This window comes from Oncorhynchus keta, chromosome 30, assembly GCF_023373465.1.
Source record: "Oncorhynchus keta strain PuntledgeMale-10-30-2019 chromosome 30, Oket_V2, whole genome shotgun sequence".
Taxonomy (NCBI): Eukaryota; Metazoa; Chordata; class Actinopteri; order Salmoniformes; family Salmonidae; genus Oncorhynchus; species Oncorhynchus keta.
Window position 1 is genome coordinate 60,115,611 of NC_068450.1, and position 18,527 is coordinate 60,134,137.

General features: G+C 45.2%; 2 protein-coding genes, 1 long non-coding RNA gene and 1 gene segment (V, D, J or C); 1 reads left to right on the forward strand and 3 right to left on the reverse strand.

Moving 5' to 3' along the window:
• Nucleotides 1-1,611: 1,611 nt before the first annotated feature.
• On the reverse strand, nucleotides 1,612-8,068 carry diras1b (DIRAS family, GTP-binding RAS-like 1b). The gene is made up of 5 exons (XM_035759209.2): nucleotides 7,649-8,068; nucleotides 2,819-2,971; nucleotides 2,292-2,462; nucleotides 2,078-2,182; nucleotides 1,612-1,801 (listed from the first exon to the last, which is right to left on the reverse strand). The coding sequence occupies exons 2-5, from the start codon at nucleotides 2,954-2,956 to the stop codon at nucleotides 1,619-1,621; spliced, it is 597 nt and encodes a 198-aa protein (XP_035615102.1). The 5' UTR covers nucleotides 2,957-2,971; nucleotides 7,649-8,068; the 3' UTR covers nucleotides 1,612-1,618.
• Nucleotides 8,069-9,991: 1,923 nt separating this feature from the next.
• Nucleotides 9,992-14,519, reverse strand: zgc:101744 (Receptor expression-enhancing protein 6-like). Its single transcript, XM_035759205.2, has 6 exons — nucleotides 14,407-14,519; nucleotides 14,150-14,316; nucleotides 11,824-11,917; nucleotides 11,554-11,692; nucleotides 11,304-11,472; nucleotides 9,992-10,939 (listed from the first exon to the last, which is right to left on the reverse strand). Exons 2-6 carry the CDS (start codon nucleotides 14,265-14,267, stop codon nucleotides 10,902-10,904), a joined length of 558 nt encoding a protein of 185 aa, XP_035615098.1. The 5' UTR covers nucleotides 14,268-14,316; nucleotides 14,407-14,519; the 3' UTR covers nucleotides 9,992-10,901.
• A 2-nt stretch (nucleotides 14,520-14,521) lies between these two features.
• Nucleotides 14,522-16,357, forward strand: LOC118373142 (uncharacterized). The gene is made up of 4 exons (XR_004823369.2): nucleotides 14,522-14,608; nucleotides 15,724-15,881; nucleotides 15,982-16,090; nucleotides 16,324-16,357. It is a non-coding gene; the product is annotated as an uncharacterized LOC118373142 (long non-coding RNA).
• A 728-nt stretch (nucleotides 16,358-17,085) lies between these two features.
• Nucleotides 17,086-17,977, reverse strand: LOC118373141 (Ig lambda-2 chain C region-like). The segment is given in 1 exon segment: nucleotides 17,086-17,977. A coding segment is annotated over 1 exon segment (408 nt).
• Nucleotides 17,978-18,527: the final 550 nt, after the last annotated feature.

Genomic DNA, 18,527 nt, shown 5'->3' on the forward strand with positions numbered 1-18,527 from the left:
CAAATGATTGTGCTTTTAGCTCTCCTGTATAGTAAGTAGGATGACTGTGTCCATAAATGCTGATCTAAGATCAGTTTTGCATTTCCCCCCTAATGGTTAAAGTTATTATTTGGGGAGTAAGCTGATCCTAGATCTGCGGTTAGGGGCCACTTCCATCTGGAGTATATATATATATATATATATATATTCTGTACTTTGACAAACAACCTTATTGCGTTACATAAACCAATAGAGGTGTTTGGGACAATAATATAATTACATCACTCCTTTTTCATGTACATACTATGTAGGAATACACTTGGTGAATGACCACTGGTCTCCAAAAAGCATGTGCGTGTGTGTGCATTTATATTTGTGTGTGTGTGTGTGTGTGTGTGTGTGTGTGTGTGAGACATAAAGTGCAATGTGATGGTATTTGCATGGCATTAAACTAATCGAGTGTCTTCCCTCCGTCAAGTAGAGTTGTCACTCCATCCTCTCTGTGCTTCTCTGTGTACGAAGAGGATTCAGCTGCTTGGCATGGAAAACAGAAGGCCAATAGAAAGGCTCCTCACATGAAACAACAAGGGCCAAAGCCAACCGACGCAAACATTCCCAACGACATCATCCGCAGTATTCCCAGTCCAAATCCCACAACAAACTTTTCTAATACCTCTTCACATGTTCCAAGTCCACTCCAAACGTTTCAAGTCCATCGTCCATCCGAACCAAAGTCCAACTACCAAGTGTCTCAGGTAGACTTCTTAACATTTCAGTCCAACTACCAAGTGTCCCAGGTAGACTTCTTATCATTTCAGTCCAACTACCAAGTGTCCCAGGTAGACTTCTTAACATTTCAGTCTTTCTTTCCCAGGTTCTCTTGACTCGGATTCCAAGTCAGACGTGAACCACTACACTTCCCTTGTTTGTCACTGAGCTAAAGTCTTAGAGGGATTGTTGATGTCACAAGTTCAACGTTTCTCCAGTTCAAGTAATGATTTCGATCCATTTTGAAGCCACTTGAATGAGGTGTTAAGAGGATTCTCCATTTAGCATGATGACAGAGACGGTTAGGGGGTATACTGTCTGTGTCTTTCAGAGGTGCTAGGGAGGGAGGCCATGTATTCATAGGATATGTACATGTTGGAGTGTCCCTAGTGTAACATCTAGTGACCTCGCCAAGAGGTTGGGACCTCACGGCGTGATGGCTGAGGTGTTGGACTGATGCTGACAGATGCAGGGTTGCGGGTTCGAGTCGTGTTCAGACTACCCCACCCCCCAAATATTTTCACTACAATGGGACTGTATGGAGGGTTAGGACCGTGATCAGCCAGACAGGAGACGAGAGAGGATACTGAGAGGGTGAGGTATAGAACCCACCAGTGGTCCTCTCTTCACTCTTCTGCGTCTCGCTCTTCTCTTCCTCTCCCCCTCTTCTGTGCGTCTTTTATCCTCTCACTTTCTGTCTTCCTTGTGACCTCCTCTCCTCTCCTCTCCCCTCCCCTCCCCTCCTCTCCCCTCCCCTCCCCTCCCCTCCCCTCTCCTCTCCCCCTCTCCTCTCCTCTCCTCTCCCCTCCTCCCTCCCCTCCCCTCCCCTCTCCTCTCCTCTCCCCTCTCCTCTCCTCTCCTCTCCTCTCCTCTACATGACACTACATTTCCCCTTCAGTCTCTCAGCTCTGGACTGTTTTCCGGACCGTTTCCCGTCGATGTTGAGACTCATGTTTCTCTTCTTGTCCAGGTTGAGCAGCTCCTGGAACAGCTCGGTCACGTTGTGGTTGGTCTTAGCTGACGTCTCCATGAACGCACACTTCCACGTGGTCGCCTTGAAGACCACACAGTAGGATTATCAATAGGATTCATTTGATTATTGTTATTAACAGGAGAAAGTAGAACAGGAATTCGCTTTACAGCAAATCGGCCCGACAATACCAGACCTGGGTAAAATATACACAGATCAACTACTTTGAGGTGGGATTTTTAACTTGGGATTTGCACTTTGGGCACTATTCCAAACTGAATCGATATTTTAAAGTATTTGACATTATGTAGTTCTACTGAACCCAGGTCAGATTTTGTTTTGTTTGTTTACGTTACAGACCTGTGCCTCTCCATCTTTAGTCTCCACCTCTCTCTGGGTCTCATCACTCTTGTTGCCCACCAACATGATGGGGATGGCCTCTATGTTCCCCTTTATGGCTATCACCTGGAGAACACAAGGAGAGATTACAACACACTGTCTCACACACACAGTCTCACACACACAGTCTCACACACACAGTCTCACACACACAGTCTCACACACACAGTCTCACCTGTTGGTAGATAGGCTTGAGTTCCTCCAGTGACTGTTTGCTGGTTACAGAGTAGACCAGTATGAAGGCATGTCCTTTAGATATGGACAGCCTCTGCATGGCAGGGAACTGGTGACTGCCTGTTGTATCAGTTATCTGGAGCGTACACACACTCTTATCACAGCTGATCACCTGTAGACACACACAATTAGTATCATTAGGGTAATCCATGATCAATCATTGAAAAAAAAAAACATTGCTTATACTCAATGCTCTTTTGATCACTAAGTTGTATCATTTGACTTGGTGCATCAGATCAGTGGATAAAAATAGCCCTCTGGACACACTATATATGGTCATTACGTCTATATAAAGCAGTTGGTTTACAGCCCATCCCTGATTACCTGTCAATGCATCGTTTTGTCTGAAACGGCACCCTATTCTCTGAAGTGCACTATTTTCAGGCCATGGTCAAAGTAGTGGACTAAACAGAGATTAGGGTGCCATCCCAGACGCTGACTCAGTCTTCCTTCCTCTCCCTGTCTCACCTGTCGATAGGTGTCCTCCACAGTGGGGATATAGGTGTCCCTGAAGGTGCCTTTAACGAAGCGTAGGACCAGGGAGCTCTTCCCCACTCCCCCCGCGCCAAACACCACCACCCTGTAGTCATTACTCTGCTCAGGCATGCTGCCCCCTACTGCCTGGACACAGTATTAAACACACACAGAGAGAAGAGGGAATATGTGAATTGCAGTACTGACCCCAGATGGAGACAGCCACATGTACTGACCCCAGATGGAGACAGCCACATGTACTGACCCCAGGTGGAGACAGACACATGTACTGACCCCAGGTGGAGACAGCCACATGTACTGACCCCAGGTGGAGACAGACACATGTACTGACCCCAGGTGGAGACAGCCACATGTACTGACCCCAGGTGGAGACAGACACATGTACTGACAAGGGGGTATCCCTGATGAAACAAAGGCTTTTAACTACCGTTAACTCACCACAACTCATCTTTCTGTATCTGAACCTATTCCTCAAATACTATTCTGCATTCTTGGCATAGTGTGTGTGTGTGTGTGTGTGTGTGTGTGTGTGTGTGTGTGTATTATTGAACAGCTCTGGGGCTAAACCCTGTTATAAGGACCTCTAACACCAAATGACAACACTGGAATTACAATCCCACTTCAAACTAGAACACCACCACTCGGTGCAGACATACTAATATTCATGGACCAATGTGGGAATTTCAGTCTAAAGGTCCACACACACACACTCTTGACACTAGGGCACAGAGATTGATGACACTCTTACCAAATGGGACTGTCTCACTCTGACCATCTTTCTTTCCTCCCCTTCTCTGATGAATAGAGATGGAAGGATAGAGTGCTTTAATGAATGAATGAATGAATGAATGAATGAATGAATGAATGAATGAATGAATGAAGTAAATACACCTGGACCAGCCCAGCCAACTCTACATTAGGAGATCACTTTGGCACAGACCAATACTCCTCTACTCAGCATTTGTCCTTCTCTCTCTTCTCCTCATCTCTCCTCCTGTGTGTGTTTGTATGCCTGACAGTCTCTGTGGTTAGCTGCCCGAGAGACTGACTATCTGTCTGTCGCACACACCTGTCAGCTTTTTGTGTATGTGCAAATGTGTGTGTCGCCCCTATGAATGAATGCAGTTCCACACACACCCTTGGCTGACTTCTGCTGTCAGATCTTATCACAGCTGGCTGAGGTGTGTGTGTGTCTGCAGCCAGGGAAAATACATACTGATACTCTGTGTACACATGAGTCCAGGAGTCTTCCATTCTATACCACACACACACACACACACACACACACACACACACACACACACAGTATAGAATTCACATCTTCATCTGCTTCATCTGTTCTCTCTGTGGGTGTGCATGCATGCGCGTGTCCATGCATGGGTGTGATGGAGAGTGATGCAAACAGAGGTAATAAGCATTCAAATCTCGGTGTCCCGCATATACATTTCACATTAGAAAGCTTTGTTTGTAGAACATTTACAACCACTTCATAACCCATCTTCATCCCAGTTCTAGACAACAATCCCTTCATTCCGTCACTCCAACAGATTTCTCCGACATTAAGATGGGCTTAGTGTGTGTGTGTGTGTTTGTATGTATATAAGTGTGTTTATGCATGTGTGTGTGTTACAGATTGCACCACAGGGGTCTAGGCTTAGCAGCTAATCATTGAGCCTAACCTCTCTGTTCTTCTGGACTGTTTGCATTGACCCAATTCCCAGGTCTTAACTTAGCAGCACGCCTCCTTCACATACAAAACACACAGAGTGTAGGATAGTAAACTATGATGATCCTGACATCCACAATCCATGCTCCTGCTGGTCAGTATCTGGGGGACATGCAGGAGAGAAGCAGACAGACAGACAGCAGGAGAGGAGCGGACAGACAGCAGGAGAGGAGCGGACAGACAGCGAGCAGGAGAGGTACGGACAGACAGACAGCGAGCAGGAGAGGTACGGACAGACAGACAGCGAGCAGGAGAGGTACGGACAGACAGACAGCGAGCAGGAGAGGTACGGACAGACAGACAGCGAGCAGGAGAGGTACGGACAGACAGACAGCGAGCAGGAGAGGTACGGACAGACAGACAGCGAGCAGGAGAGGTACGGACAGACAGACAGCGAGCAGGAGAGGTACGGACGGACAGACAGCGAGCAGGAGAGGTACAGACAGACAGCGAGCAGGAGAGGTACGGACAGACAGACAGCGAGCAGGAGAGGTACGGACAGACAGACAGCGAGCAGGAGAGGTACGGACAGACAGACAGCGAGCAGGAGAGGTACGGACAGACAGACAGCGAGCAGGAGAGGTACGGACAGACAGACAGCGAGCAGGAGAGGTACGGACAGACAGACAGCGAGCAGGAGAGGTACGGACAGACAGACAGCGAGCAGGAGAGGCGGACAGACAGACAGCGAGCAGGGGAGAGGTGCGGACAGACAGACAGCGAGCAGGAGAGGTGCGAACAGACAGACAGCGAGCAGGGAGGTACAGACAGACAGACAGCGAGCAGGAGAGGTACGGACAGACAGACAGCGAGCAGGAGAGGTACAGACAGACAGCGAGCAGGAGAGGTACAGACAGACAGCGAGCAGGAGAGGTACAGACAGACAGCGAGCAGGAGAGGTACAGACAGACAGCGAGCAGGAGAGGTACAGACAGACAGCGAGCAGGAGAGGTACAGACAGACAGCGAGCAGGAGAGGTACAGACAGACAGCGAGCAGGAGAGGTACAGACAGACAGCGAGCAGGAGAGGTACAGACAGACAGCGAGCAGGAGAGGTACAGACAGACAGCGAGCAGGAGAGGTACAGAGACATCACTTCAACCAGTGTGAGCCAAAAATCACATAAACATCAAAGGAAATAGGTGCCACTCATAAAAACTCTGGGTCTTTCAGGACACTCACTCGCCATTCTTAGAAAGGACATCAGTAATTCAGGCCCTGGCTGGTCACCATATCCCCATGCTAGAAAGGACATCAGTAATTCAGGCCCTGGCTGGTCACCATATCCCCATGCTAGAAAGGACATCAGTAATTCAGGCCCTGGCTGGTCACCATATCCCCATGCTAGAAAGGACATCAGTAATTCAGGCCCTGGCTGGTCACCATATCCCCATGCTAGAAAGGACATCAGTAATTCAGGCCCTGGCTGGTCAACATATCCCCATGCTAGAAAGGACATCAGTTATTCAGGCCCTGGCTGGTCACCATATCCCCATGCTAGAAAGGACATCAGTAATTCAGGCCCTGGCTGGTCACCATATCCCCATGCTAGAAAGGACATCAGTTATTCAGCCCCTGGCTGGTCACCATATCCCCATGCTAGAAAGGACATCAGTTATTCAGGCCCTGGCTGGTCACCATATCCCCATGCTAGAAAGGACATCAGTTATTCAGGCCCTGGCTGGTCACCATATCCCCATGCTAGAAAGGACATCAGTTATTCAGGCCCTGGCTGGTCACCATATCCCCATGCTAGAAAGGACATCAGTTATTCAGGCCCTGGCTGGTCACCATATCCCCATGCTAGAAAGGACATCAGTTATTCAGGCCCTGGCTGGTCACCATATCCCCATGCTAGAAAGGACATCAGTAATTCAGGCCCTGGCTGGTCACCATATCCCCATGCTAGAAAGGACATCAGTAATTCAGGCCCTGGCTGGTCAACATATCCCCATGCTAGAAAGGACATCAGTTATTCAGGCCCTGGCTGGTCACCATATCCCCATGCTAGAAAGGACATCAGTAATTCAGGCCCTGGCTGGTCACCATATCCCCATGCTAGAAAGGACATCAGTAATTCAGGCCCTGGCTGGTCACCATATCCCCATGCTAGAAAGGACAGTAGTATGGACAATTACTAACCCTAACTCTGATGTGTCCACTCATCATAGCTCAGTCCCCAAACTGTGATGATGCAACCATAAAGTGGGCATGAAAGATGACACACACATTTCCTCCAACACCCACCTACACACACACGCAGCCATGGTCCAATCCCTCTTTACTACCATCTGCTACACTATAAAGCTTAATCACTGGAATTACTGTCATCCCTCTACCTCTCCTCTCATCCTCCTACTATGAACCCACACAAACACAAGGACCGGGAACACACACACACACACAGCAATGATAGTCATGGAAGAAAGCCTGCCATAAACAGCACACATAACGTTAATCGGGCAAGCATACAATGTCCAGATGTACCGCCTGAAAATATGGATTAAAAATGGTTTAGCATAGGCCTACTGTTAGTCAGAGACTATGCGTCACGTTGCCATCATGTTGGTGGAATGTAGCCTACTGTGTGTGTGTGTGTGTGAGAGAGAGAGAGATAATGCATGTCCATGGCGGGCTTCTAGCAGGGTATGCTATAGGCAAAGTAAGAGTTAAAAACGACCTCGTTTGTTGTCAGCCTGTTGTCACAGGCTAACCTACTCTACCCGTTTCATTCATAAAATACTTCGCCATCTCGCTTTGGTGGCGGTGGCATAATTTCAAAGGCACATCATATCCTCCAAATCTTCAAAACGAGACATGTTAGATCCCTGCATAGAATATCATCCTCTCTCCCTCTCGCGCATTCCTGACGATAATGCACACGGTTTATGGCGCAGTAACATTTTAACATATGGTAGAAATAACATGAACGGTTTGCAATTTTTTTTAAACTGCTGCCCCATATTTACCAAGGCAACTGTCCAAGAGAGGCAACGCCACACAACAACATTCTCTGACCGACATAGCCTACCGGATTTTTCTAAAGATAGATCTGGTTGTGGTTAAGTGCTACATACCTAAATTTGATGTGTAGTCCCGTTTTAGTGGCTGTCTTCGGACAACACGTTAGTAAAGCAAAACGCTGAGTTTTAAAGCATTGTATTCTATTCATGTAGCGCTCTCATGTCGTCCGCGAATTCACAGCCCGTGCTCTCTCTCTATCTCTCTCCTTGTTGAAGCTATATTTATCGCTTTCTCTACTTGATATTCCCATGCACTACAGTTCTAGTGCCACAATGTCTCTCCTCCCTCTATCGGTATGTCTCCATCTATACCAGTCTCCATCTATACCAGTCTCCATCGATCCCCTTATGGCTTGCGGATCAACGCGTCATCACACAACACTCACACAACACACAGATAAACGCACAAATAGGGCTAACGTTTTAGCGACTGTAAAACGCAGGACCGGGCACGGTTTCGTGAATTACCGAGTTTTTATTTCAGCATATCAAGTGAAGCCATACTTTAGCCAGACTGTCGAATTAACAGAAAAATATGTTTTGGGAGTAAATTGAAGAAAATGACCCTTCTAGTTGCATCCCACTGTCCCTCCATAGCCGCAGGAAGTAGGGGCGCTGAAGGTGCTCCCCACTTATTTATAGCCTATATTTGGCAGATAAACAAAAAGGGTTGCTTAGCCTACTGCATGATCAGTCCCAACCAAAAAGGGGTGCTTAGCCTACTGCATGATCAGTCCCAACCAAAAAGTCCTACGGCTTTATTTGCTAAAGGCACAGTTTCATATTAAAGTCAGCTGTCAGATTTGGGTACCGTTTAGTAAAGGCTTTCAGGTGCCACCATCTTGGCATAAAAACAAATCCAAGAATCCCATTCTGAGTGGACATTGGCATGGAGTGTCTGGTGTTTGCAGCACTAGGTCACTAGGACTGGAACCCTGTACATTTGTACGTTTCTTGTCTGTATCCTTTCTGCCGCTCTCACCATCCCCCACTTAGGCAGCCACCAGCCTGTGAGCCAAACATCCAACCACCAGTCCACACACTGACCCGCCCACCATCCCCCACTTAGGCAGCCACCAGCCTGTGAGCCAAACATCCAACCACCAATCCACACACTGACCCGCCCACCATCCCCCACTTAGGCAGCCACCAGCCTGTGAGCCAAACATCCAACCACCATCCACACACTGACCCGCCCACCATCCCCCACTTAGGCAGCCACCAGCCTGTGACCCATCCAACCACCCCACCATCCCCCCATCCCCACTTAGGCAGCCACCCGCCTGTGAGCCAAACATCCAGGAGCTGTCACTCCTGCCCTACCGAACCCCCTAATGTTTTACTGCTGTCTTAACCCCATGTATTTCCCTGTAGCCCACTCTGTCTTGCCCCTTCATGTTTTTGCATCAATGTACACTTTGTATGTCAGCAGTTTCTGTTTTTGATTAATTTGCGGTTTGTTTAATTTGTATATTATAATTTGTTTGTAAAGCGTATTAAGACATGTTTGAATGCACTTTAAATAAATAGTGATTTGATCTGTATCTCTCCGGGACCAGCGCTGGAACTAAAGCCTGCACTGCCTGTAAAGAGTGTTTGTCTCCCTCTGTCAGTGAGTTAGAGTACTGCAAGGACTACACACCACAGTCCCCCAGGGAAACTCAAGACCATACACACGTATGTGTGGACAGCAAAGGCAGTCTTCAGAGTAAAGGAACAGCTGGGGAGAAAAGCCTCAGGGAGGATGGGAGAGAGACAGTACAGGATGAGTTAGACATGCAATGCTCTGCTATCACCCCCAGTCTGGCATTTATGATTTGATTAAAGGAAGTGCATTTATAGACTTTTGCCAGGTTCCCAAATTACTACAAACACAGAGAGAACACACACCGCACACATTTACATTTAAGTCATTTAGCAGACGCTCTTATCCAGAGCGACTTACAAATTGGGACAGTGAGTAGGTGTGGCCATTAGTCAGTCAGTTTATTTAGACATTACACTCCCAGCATGGACATAAGAGCCATCCCATTCAGACTTGTCTGAGAGTGAACATTCACCAAAACATATCCCAGATGATTTTACTTCCTGTATACCAGTAAATGTACTAAGCACAGGTCAACTGGGTATATCAACATCTTAGTGCAGGGCTATTCCACTCCAGCCTTCATATATGCAGTACTGCTGGTTCTCTCTGGTAGTTCAATTGATTGATAATTGAATTCCCAGATTCCTCTGACAGGGAGTATTTCATAAAGTAGGATCAATGAGTTAACCAACTTTCCTAAATAGTCCAAAATAAATTAATATTTCAGAATTCCTATATAATTGAGAACGGCATGGTGTAAAAGACTCCAGTTGTGGAAAAGTGTGAACAGAGTACAGACGAAACATTACTCAAGTTCCAGTTTGATTTATTAAAGACAATGAGAATAGAGAACGTACTAAACAAACATACTTTCCAGTTCAGTTTACATACATAAATAATTTTGTTCAGGCAGGTTGATGGAGTAAAAATCTTTGGCACAGATCTGCAGACATTGCGGAGACATGCTACTGTATGCACTAATTACAAGAGACTGAAATAACATGGCTATCTTGTAGGAAATGACCCAGCTCAGAATGGCTCTATCCCAAACATACCCCTAGACTCTACTCCCTAGACACCTCCATTAGCCCCTACCCCCTGGTACAGTGTTTCCCAATCCATTATTATGGGGCCATTTTTGTTCTAGCCAAGCACTAACCCACCTGGTTTAACAAGCTAATTTATCACAGTCTGACTTATTGAGTCTGGTGTGTTAGTGCTGGGGTAGGTCAAAGGGGGAAATTGGCTAAGGGTGGATTCGTGAAGTCAACGTGTCTCCGTCGAGAGAGAGAGAGAGAGAGAGAGTCCACTGATTCACAGACATCTACAGCACATGGGTTACCTGACAGTAGGCTACAGATTACATTAAGACATTCGCATTGTTTAGAGGTCAGCTGGATTGTGTGGTGGCTACCCTAAGCTTCTGGTTGCATTCCAACCGGTCTTTAAAAACAGTCACGCTGCGCCGATTATCAGATGCCACAACGCCTGGATTATGGGAAACTCATCATATAACATTGATACATGCAACTTAAAAAGACAGACTAGAATGTGAAAAAACAAACAAGTCCCTTGTGTGCTGCAGGGTGGTCACCGGCCACTGATCACGTGACACGGTCCATTATCATCCTTCATGGGACATCACACACTCGGTTGTGTGGTTCTGTGTGTTTATTGGAGTCTAGGCGTCTTTGAGGCTTGTGGTCATACATCGGTCGGTCACTGGTTCTTGTCATTCTTGAGGACCTGGTTGACAGCTGGAGAAAAAAAAAAACGACAATAAAAACATTAGTTATTAGTTTGACTGACAGATCTGGTGACCGTGTGTGTACAGCTAGATTTACATTGCTGAGATGCGGGATAACTAAGTATCGTACTTTACATGTGATTTAGAGTTCGGAGCAGTGAGACTGCTTCAGATGCCTTTTCTGAAGCAGTCAGATTCTCCCGGATCATTTTCTAGCCCAACGTGCAGTCACTTTACATTTGAGCACGCCATGGGTGACAATTACTCTACCAGTACTAATTTGCGGCGTCGGGGAAAAACTGAGGTGTCGGGAGCCGGGACTGTTGATTCCGCATCTCCACAATATAAATCCAACTTGTGGGTCTGTGCCTCACCTTCTTTCGTGACAGTATCAGCAATGTTCTTGGCCTTATCACTCAGGTTGTTGACGACACTGTCCAGGGTAGCCTGGTGTCTGAGGAACACGGGACGGACCACACGGGAGTAGAGAATAGCAGAACCGTTCCACGTCACCGGAGCCATACACCACAGCAGGAACAAACACTGTAGGAGAGGGGGATTGAGAGAGAGATTCTATGATGGATGTTCTTTTGGCCTCCTGTATATTGAATGTTACACACACACCTTGCCAGCATAGTAGAAGGGGAACCAGGAGAGGAAGATGTCAGAGAAAGCCTCTGCAATACTGAAGAATCCGTAGACCACCCAGTAGGTCAACCACTGAGTGTCATCGTCTTTCTTCTTACTCTCTATGGCCTTGATTCTGATTGGACAACAGGACAAGTGATGAATGGAAATAATTAATGAACATAAATCATGTTTAACCCTTCACCTGGAGCATAGATGTGAGCATGACAACACCCCTTGTTAGATATGTTTTGAGGTGCTACTTACGAGAGGTACGCTGGGTAGACAAAGCCAATCAGGTTACAGAGGAGAGAGGCTCCATAGCCAAACAACAGATAGAGACTGATCAGAGAGACCACACCTAGAGACAGAGAGATTCATACCAGATATCAGTCAATCTGGAAACATTTCAAAGCATCTTCATATAATGATGTGTGTGTGTGTGTGTGTGTGTGTGTGTGTGTGTGTGTTAGAGCAGGATGTTGGATGAATAAACAGGACAAGGCTTCGTGTGAAACTCTATTCAAAACACTGACATTCACAAATTCAATGTTGATGTACATAAGACATCTAGTGTAACCATGTGGAATATGAACTTTGGAATAGGAGACAGAGATTCCACATAGATACTGGTCCGCTCTCAACTAAACCAACAAACTAGCAACTACATTAACCTACAGCCGTGAACTTCACTGTCTGTCAAATTAATCCTTCACACATTTCAGTCAACATATGTACAATGGATTCCCATGTAAAAAAAGATGTATTTTTTTTTAATAGGGTCAGAGTTTTAGAGCTGGACAGAGAAAAGGAGAGAAGCAGCTGCTGCTTGCTATTGTAACCCTAACTAGCAGGTAATCGGCTTTTGTTTGGTTTAGTTCCTGTTTGCATAGGGAAATAATTTAGACATATGGCACCAGGCTTTTCATCTGCAGGTTATAGTCCAATACACCAATCAATCAATACAACTCATGATCTTCAAGACTCATGACTAGTTTCAGTTATGGCAGACGGCTATACATGGTCACAAAACTATGACTTGGAAAAGCAACACTGGGCACATCGAAATTATTCTCAAATGTGTCAATGGTGTTTTGTGAAATTCCTGTTTTGGAGTGCATCAAGTGTCATCCACAAACATGCTGGCACTCCCCACATACGGACCAGGACACTACAGACTTCATCAAAAACCCATTCCCACATAACAGAGACTGTTTGAATACCTTGCTATAATAGTCCTTCATTGCCATGCTGCTTGAAGTAGCCAAGTCCCAACCTTGGGAATTTCCATGAGCCCTAGTTTGGACATGACAATAGTCCTAGGCATCATTAATATAGTGACTAACCAGTGCCTTCCCCTTCCTCCACCAAACAGCTTAGGTTGCCCAGTGGACACCATGTCTGAATGCTTGGTGACGTGATCAGTCCCTCCACAGGCAGCTGTAGAGCAGACAGAGTCCCTCTCTGACGTTGATGGAAGACTAATGGGCTGGGGTTCCTTCTCCAGAAGATGAGCTACATAGTATATCCTACAGGCAACTTCTCCTCCCAGTACTGAACACACATTGACCGCAGAGAACTTCCCACCAAACGTTAAAGTACTTCACTTCATACTTGACCAGACAAAGGCGCGCGCACACACACACACACACACACCTGTAAGGTACATAGTATATAAGACAATCTTTGAATATTAGGTCCAGTTAGTTCAGTAGTCACCAGAAAGTCCACCTCAGTCCAATGTCAAATTCTGTTGTTGCTCTCAGGACATTTCCATAAACATCAGTACTGGCAGACCGTGTGTGTGTGTGTGTGTGTGTGTGTGTGTGTGTGTGTGTGTCAATAATACCCCCAAAAGGACAATATTACGACAGCAACAGAACTAGCCTGGTGCCAGATCTGTTCGTGCTCTTGTCCAACTTCATTGTTGTCAGTGTCAGTGAATGAGTAGGCATTACGGCACAAACAGACAGGCACAACCTCTGAAGGAGCACAACTCAACTGAAGACAGCAGGTCACCCTAAAATCTGCCATCTCAACATAGCAGTTGGTATTTCTGTAGGAGTTATAAATACACCCCTTGGCTAGGCTAGGGAGGAGCTGCTAGCTAGACATTAGAAGCAGCTAAATCGACCACTAACAGTGGATTAACTGCAGTCTAGGCCATCCCGACCTTTGCTACTTCAAATGAGTGTCGTAAAACCATATTGTAGGCAGCCTAGGCCTACAACTTATAGAGATCAGCTAATGGGGATCCATAATAAATACAGTCACGTTAAAACAATATTTGGTCTGGTGACACCGTTTGTTTTCTATGGTTTGTTTGTGTTAGGCCTAACTGGGCTAGACTGCGTTACTGTTTAACAGCTACAACTGTTGCTGGTAGGCTAGTTAGTTCATGTGACATGTCAGCAAAATAACTGTCATATGTGCCGACCTTGCCAAACCAGCCAACGTTGCATAACGAGAAAGTAACCACAAGCGGCTAGACCAGAGGGTGATGTTACAATGTTTCAACATTGACAGAGCAGCATTTACAACCAAGCAACTGGCAAAGTCCGACATTGCAAGTGGATTTAATATAAACTATTACCTGAAGCGATATATTTCTTCTGTATCCCAGTTTTCTCCTCCATCGTAGCTAGGAGATCTGTCACAAAGTTATTTTCATTCAACAAAGCCTCATAGCGGTTATGAAGTTGGGCAAACATTGTTGTAGTGGCGCCGTGTAAAACGTGTTGATTTTTTTGGATGCGTAGCCTACACAAACAACAAACCCAATCAAAATATTACGGTCAATAAAGAAGCGAAAAACGTAAAAATATTGTATATGTTTAAAGTTTAACACACCGAATTATCCGTGCGTGCCTACAAGCTGTTGGGCATACGGTTCCTGGCGAAGCAAACGAGCGAGAGGGAGGACTTTAATTAAGGTACAACCAATCAGAAAACGATTTTGTTGACAGCTAGTTGAAGCAACAGGTGACGAAAGTCCATTTTTATTGCCGACAGTAAAGTTCAGTTAACCATTATGCTACAGTACTAATATCTGGTGAGTGTTGGTGTTTAGATGTTTCTGTCATTGCTAGGGCCATGTGTTTTGGTCTACCATGCTACGTGACCTAGATTTTAACATTTATTTTAAGCCTTTCCATAAATTAGAATTATACCAAAAATTAAAGCATTTTTTTGAAGATGGTGCTGGACCATCTGATATAAAAATCTGATGAAAAATCTTTAAACAAAGGTTAAAATCCAGGTCATGTGACATGATTGTCCAAAACACGGGGCCCTAGTCCTTGCACATCTATCTCGTTATTTATGTCAAGTAGCAGTGAAAGAGCTTGCAGGCCCGGTCTGTAATTCTACCAACAGCTGATGCTGAGCCTGCCACTACTGGACAAATAACTATTCTCTGTCTGAACTGAACTTCAGCATGACACCATTTTAGCACAAGAGGGCGCCATCAACCTGCAAATATGAGAATAAAAAAAAATCTAACTTTATTTGTCACGTGCGCCAACTACAACATGTGAAGACTACCGTGAAACGCTTACTTACAAGCTCTTAACAGTGCAGTTCAATAAAAGTTAAGAAAATATTTACCAAGTAGACTAAAATTTAAAAGTAACACAATAAGAATATCAATAATGAGGTGATATATAGAGGGCACCGGTACAGAGTCAGTGTAGGGGGGTACAGGGTAGTTGAGGTCATTTGTACATGTAGGTGGGGGTGAAGTGACTATGCATAGATAATAAACAGCAAGTAGCAGCACTGTACAAAAGGGGGGGTCAATGTAAATGGTCATCACTGTACAGTAGTTAGTAAGGCTCCTGTTAGGCTAGGCATCACCTGTAGGCCGACTCATTTGTGCAGTCTGTTGGATCCTGGCTATTAACATTTGAGGAATGGTATACCAGCGGGATGTTCATCCTAAAATGAAATACAATTTGGGCTCAGCTTGACACAACACTTGGATGTAATATGTCTGACACATTTTTTTATTTGGTGGTGAACCTACCCTTTAATACATTATTTAGTAATCCTCCTATAGTTGACCCCTAGAATGGAATGACTCACAGCTAACAGCAAAATAACAGATATACAAGTTCTCTCTCTGTCACCTCTCAATCTATCTGTCTCCTCTCTCTCTTTCACACCCAGCAGGTGTGTTTGCCCATAGAGTGGTGTTTTGCATAGCTGTTGAGCCTCACTGCTCCTGACACTAAGACTGCAGTGTTATCCTCGTTGTGTCCAGTCAGTCTTCTTAGAGCCACAGATGAGGAAGATGCTGATCATGCTGGCGTTCCTCCTGACTCAGGGTGAGGAACTCTCAGCATCTCATTGTGGTCTACTGGACGATTCCAATGCCTTTATTTGGATTATTGTGACGACTCAAAGCAAATTATTCACTGTTTCCAGTTCAGAGTCATCTGCACGTTTCCTGAATCAAGCTGATTAATCAAAGTCTGTTTGCCTGGGAGAGAGTGGGTCTATCAAAGCTGAACCCCTCTGGGGTTCCTGACTCAGGGTGAGAAAGTCTCAGCATCTCTCTCTACTGGTTCTAATAGGTTTGAATGGGAAAGTCTTCTCTCTGAGCTGTTGCTTCAGACAAGATCTGTAAAGAGACAGAGAAGCTTTGAGAATATTTGAAGATAGTTTGAGAAACCTGTGCTCCTGTTTGTTCGTGTTTGGTGTTTACAATGATTTTTATTTTTATTACTATGATTAATCAGTCTTTATTTCCCACTTTTTCCATTTCAGTGTCATCTGCAAATAATTCCCTGAATCATGCTGAAAAATGAAATCTGTTAGTCTGGGAAAGACTGTGTCTCTCAGTGCTACAGGAGGTTCAGGTATTGATGATGACATGAGCTGGTACCTGCAGAAGCCTGGACAGGCTCCTAAACTCCTGATCTATACAGTAAAAACCCTTCAGCCTGGAACACCATCTAGATTCAGTGGCAGTAGATCAGGTACTGAGTACACTCTTACAATCACTGATGTCCAAGCTGAAGATGCAGGAGATTACTATGGTATGGGTGTATATGGTTGACCAGCGTTCACACAGTGATTTAGAGTCATACATAAACCTTCTTCAGTCAGACTGCACAGAGACTGTACTGCTGCAGCTGGGACCTACTGCAGGTGTTGAGGAGCAACAGACATGAAACACTGGTTCACTGAACACACAACTCAGGTCTTGATTATATGACATCACCAAGCATAAATAACCACTATTTTACCACTGTACAGAAAATCTCGTTGCAGATTTCAAATTCACTAAATAGTTTAGTCATGATCAAAACCAACAGCTATATCCTATAACCCCCTCGTATGTCGATAATGGTCAGATAATGTGGCTCTGCTCCTGTCCCCAGATATTTACTGTCCCAAGGTGGTCTTCCCACTACCCACCCTCCCTCACCCCCTACCAACCTTCTAATGTCCATTTTGTCCATTTTGTCACAGATATTCACTTATATTTATTTTCTAATACAAATCAGAGACACCTTGTTTGACATGAATACAAAGTATTTTATTTTGTTAACATCTCCAATCTGAAATCAGAAGCGATGAAACACACGTACAGATTTCATGATGCAGAATCCCAGATTGATGACCAAAGCTGAAGCTCTAGATATATATCTAGAATGATAGAATGACAGATGGGTAGGTGTTCTCTGTGTACAGGGTGTCTACTGGGAGCAGTGGCTCCAGTGTGCGAGTGACGGGGGTCTGGTCCTTTAGGGTGGCCTCACAGGTGACTGAGCCAGCCTTCCTCCACTGGTCAGTGGGGAGGGTGAGGCTGCTGCTCCAGCTGTAGTGACCGTCCTTCTCCAGGACCTCCAGACTCTGGCTGCCCTGCAAGGGCCCCCCGGCCCCCAGCCTCCAACCCAGCTTCCAGCCCTCCGGGAAGCCCCTGTTGGCCAGGCACACTAGGGCCACATTCCCCTGGTCCTGCTCCTCACTGGAGGGAAGTAGGACGGTCAGGGAGGGACGTACCACACCCACTCGGAGAGAGAAGATGAGGGGGGAGAGATGGAGAGATGACATGAAAGGGTTAAACTGGACAAGACCCTTGAAGAACTTTCAGCAACTTTAATATAAAGAAACAAATATGTTATTTGTGTTGTATAAAATAGTGTGTAAAAATGGCAGGTTATCTATAAACATAGATGTTACACACTATTTAACTTCCCTCCAATAACATCTATGAAGTGTGACCACAAACTACAGTCAGTGATGTGTTAAAGTACAGAAAGAAAACGTACATGTCTACAATATAACATGTTTAATAATGCTGCTGAACTGTTTTTGTGTATTTAAAGACATCAAACATGTCAACCTATTATTTTCTATTTGAGGATATTTGGTATATGAAGTTTTTGTGCTTCAATGATCATTAGAGTGTATGGAAACACCACAAATAGTCAGAATGAAATAAAATAAACATTCAATTCTAGAACTATTTCTCAATAATGACTTTATGTGACTTTATAAATGTTCAACTGAATGTATTATAATAAGGATAAATCTCTTGTGAATTCATGAATTCATCAGGAATCAGCACTGAGACAGATTCATCACGAATCTATCAGGAATCAGCACTGAGCCAGATGGAAGTCCTTCATCCCAGTCTAGAATACCTCCAGGGTCACTGACAGGTCAGCCAGTGGCAAAGGTCAACACTTCCAAAGTCACATGCTCAGACACACACAACCTCCTAATGCCTCCACCAGTACCTGTCCTGTACCGCACAGGGGCATCTCCCAGACCCAACCCTGAGTAAACTAGACTGGACATCAGACAGAGGACAACATTCACCTTCAGGTGATAATAAGTCTGACCTAGCAAGGTCATCAAATAAAATCAAGCTTTATTTATACTGCACATTTCAGACATGGAATGCAACACAATATGCTTCACAGGAAAAACAAATTAAAACACTGAAAATAAAAACATGA

Excerpts from the sequence above, each read along its gene's own strand:
- diras1b (XM_035759209.2), bottom strand. The coding sequence starts at position 2,956 with ATGCCTGAGCAGAGTAATGACTACAGGGTGGTGGTGTTTGGCGCGGGG. Across the intron at positions 2,463-2,818 it reads TGGAGGACACCTATCGACAG|GTGATCAGCTGTGATAAGAG; the intron begins GTGAGACAGGGA and ends GTGTGTCTACAG. Across the intron at positions 2,183-2,291 it reads TCAAGCCTATCTACCAACAG|GTGATAGCCATAAAGGGGAA; the intron begins GTGAGACTGTGT and ends TGTGTTCTCCAG.
- zgc:101744 (XM_035759205.2), bottom strand. The coding sequence starts at position 14,267 with ATGTTTGCCCAACTTCATAACCGCTATGAGGCTTTGTTGAATGAAAAT. Across the intron at positions 11,693-11,823 it reads GTCTACCCAGCGTACCTCTC|AATCAAGGCCATAGAGAGTA; the intron begins GTAAGTAGCACC and ends TTGTCCAATCAG. Across the intron at positions 10,940-11,303 it reads TGATACTGTCACGAAAGAAG|CTGTCAACCAGGTCCTCAAG; the intron begins GTGAGGCACAGA and ends TTTTTTCTCCAG.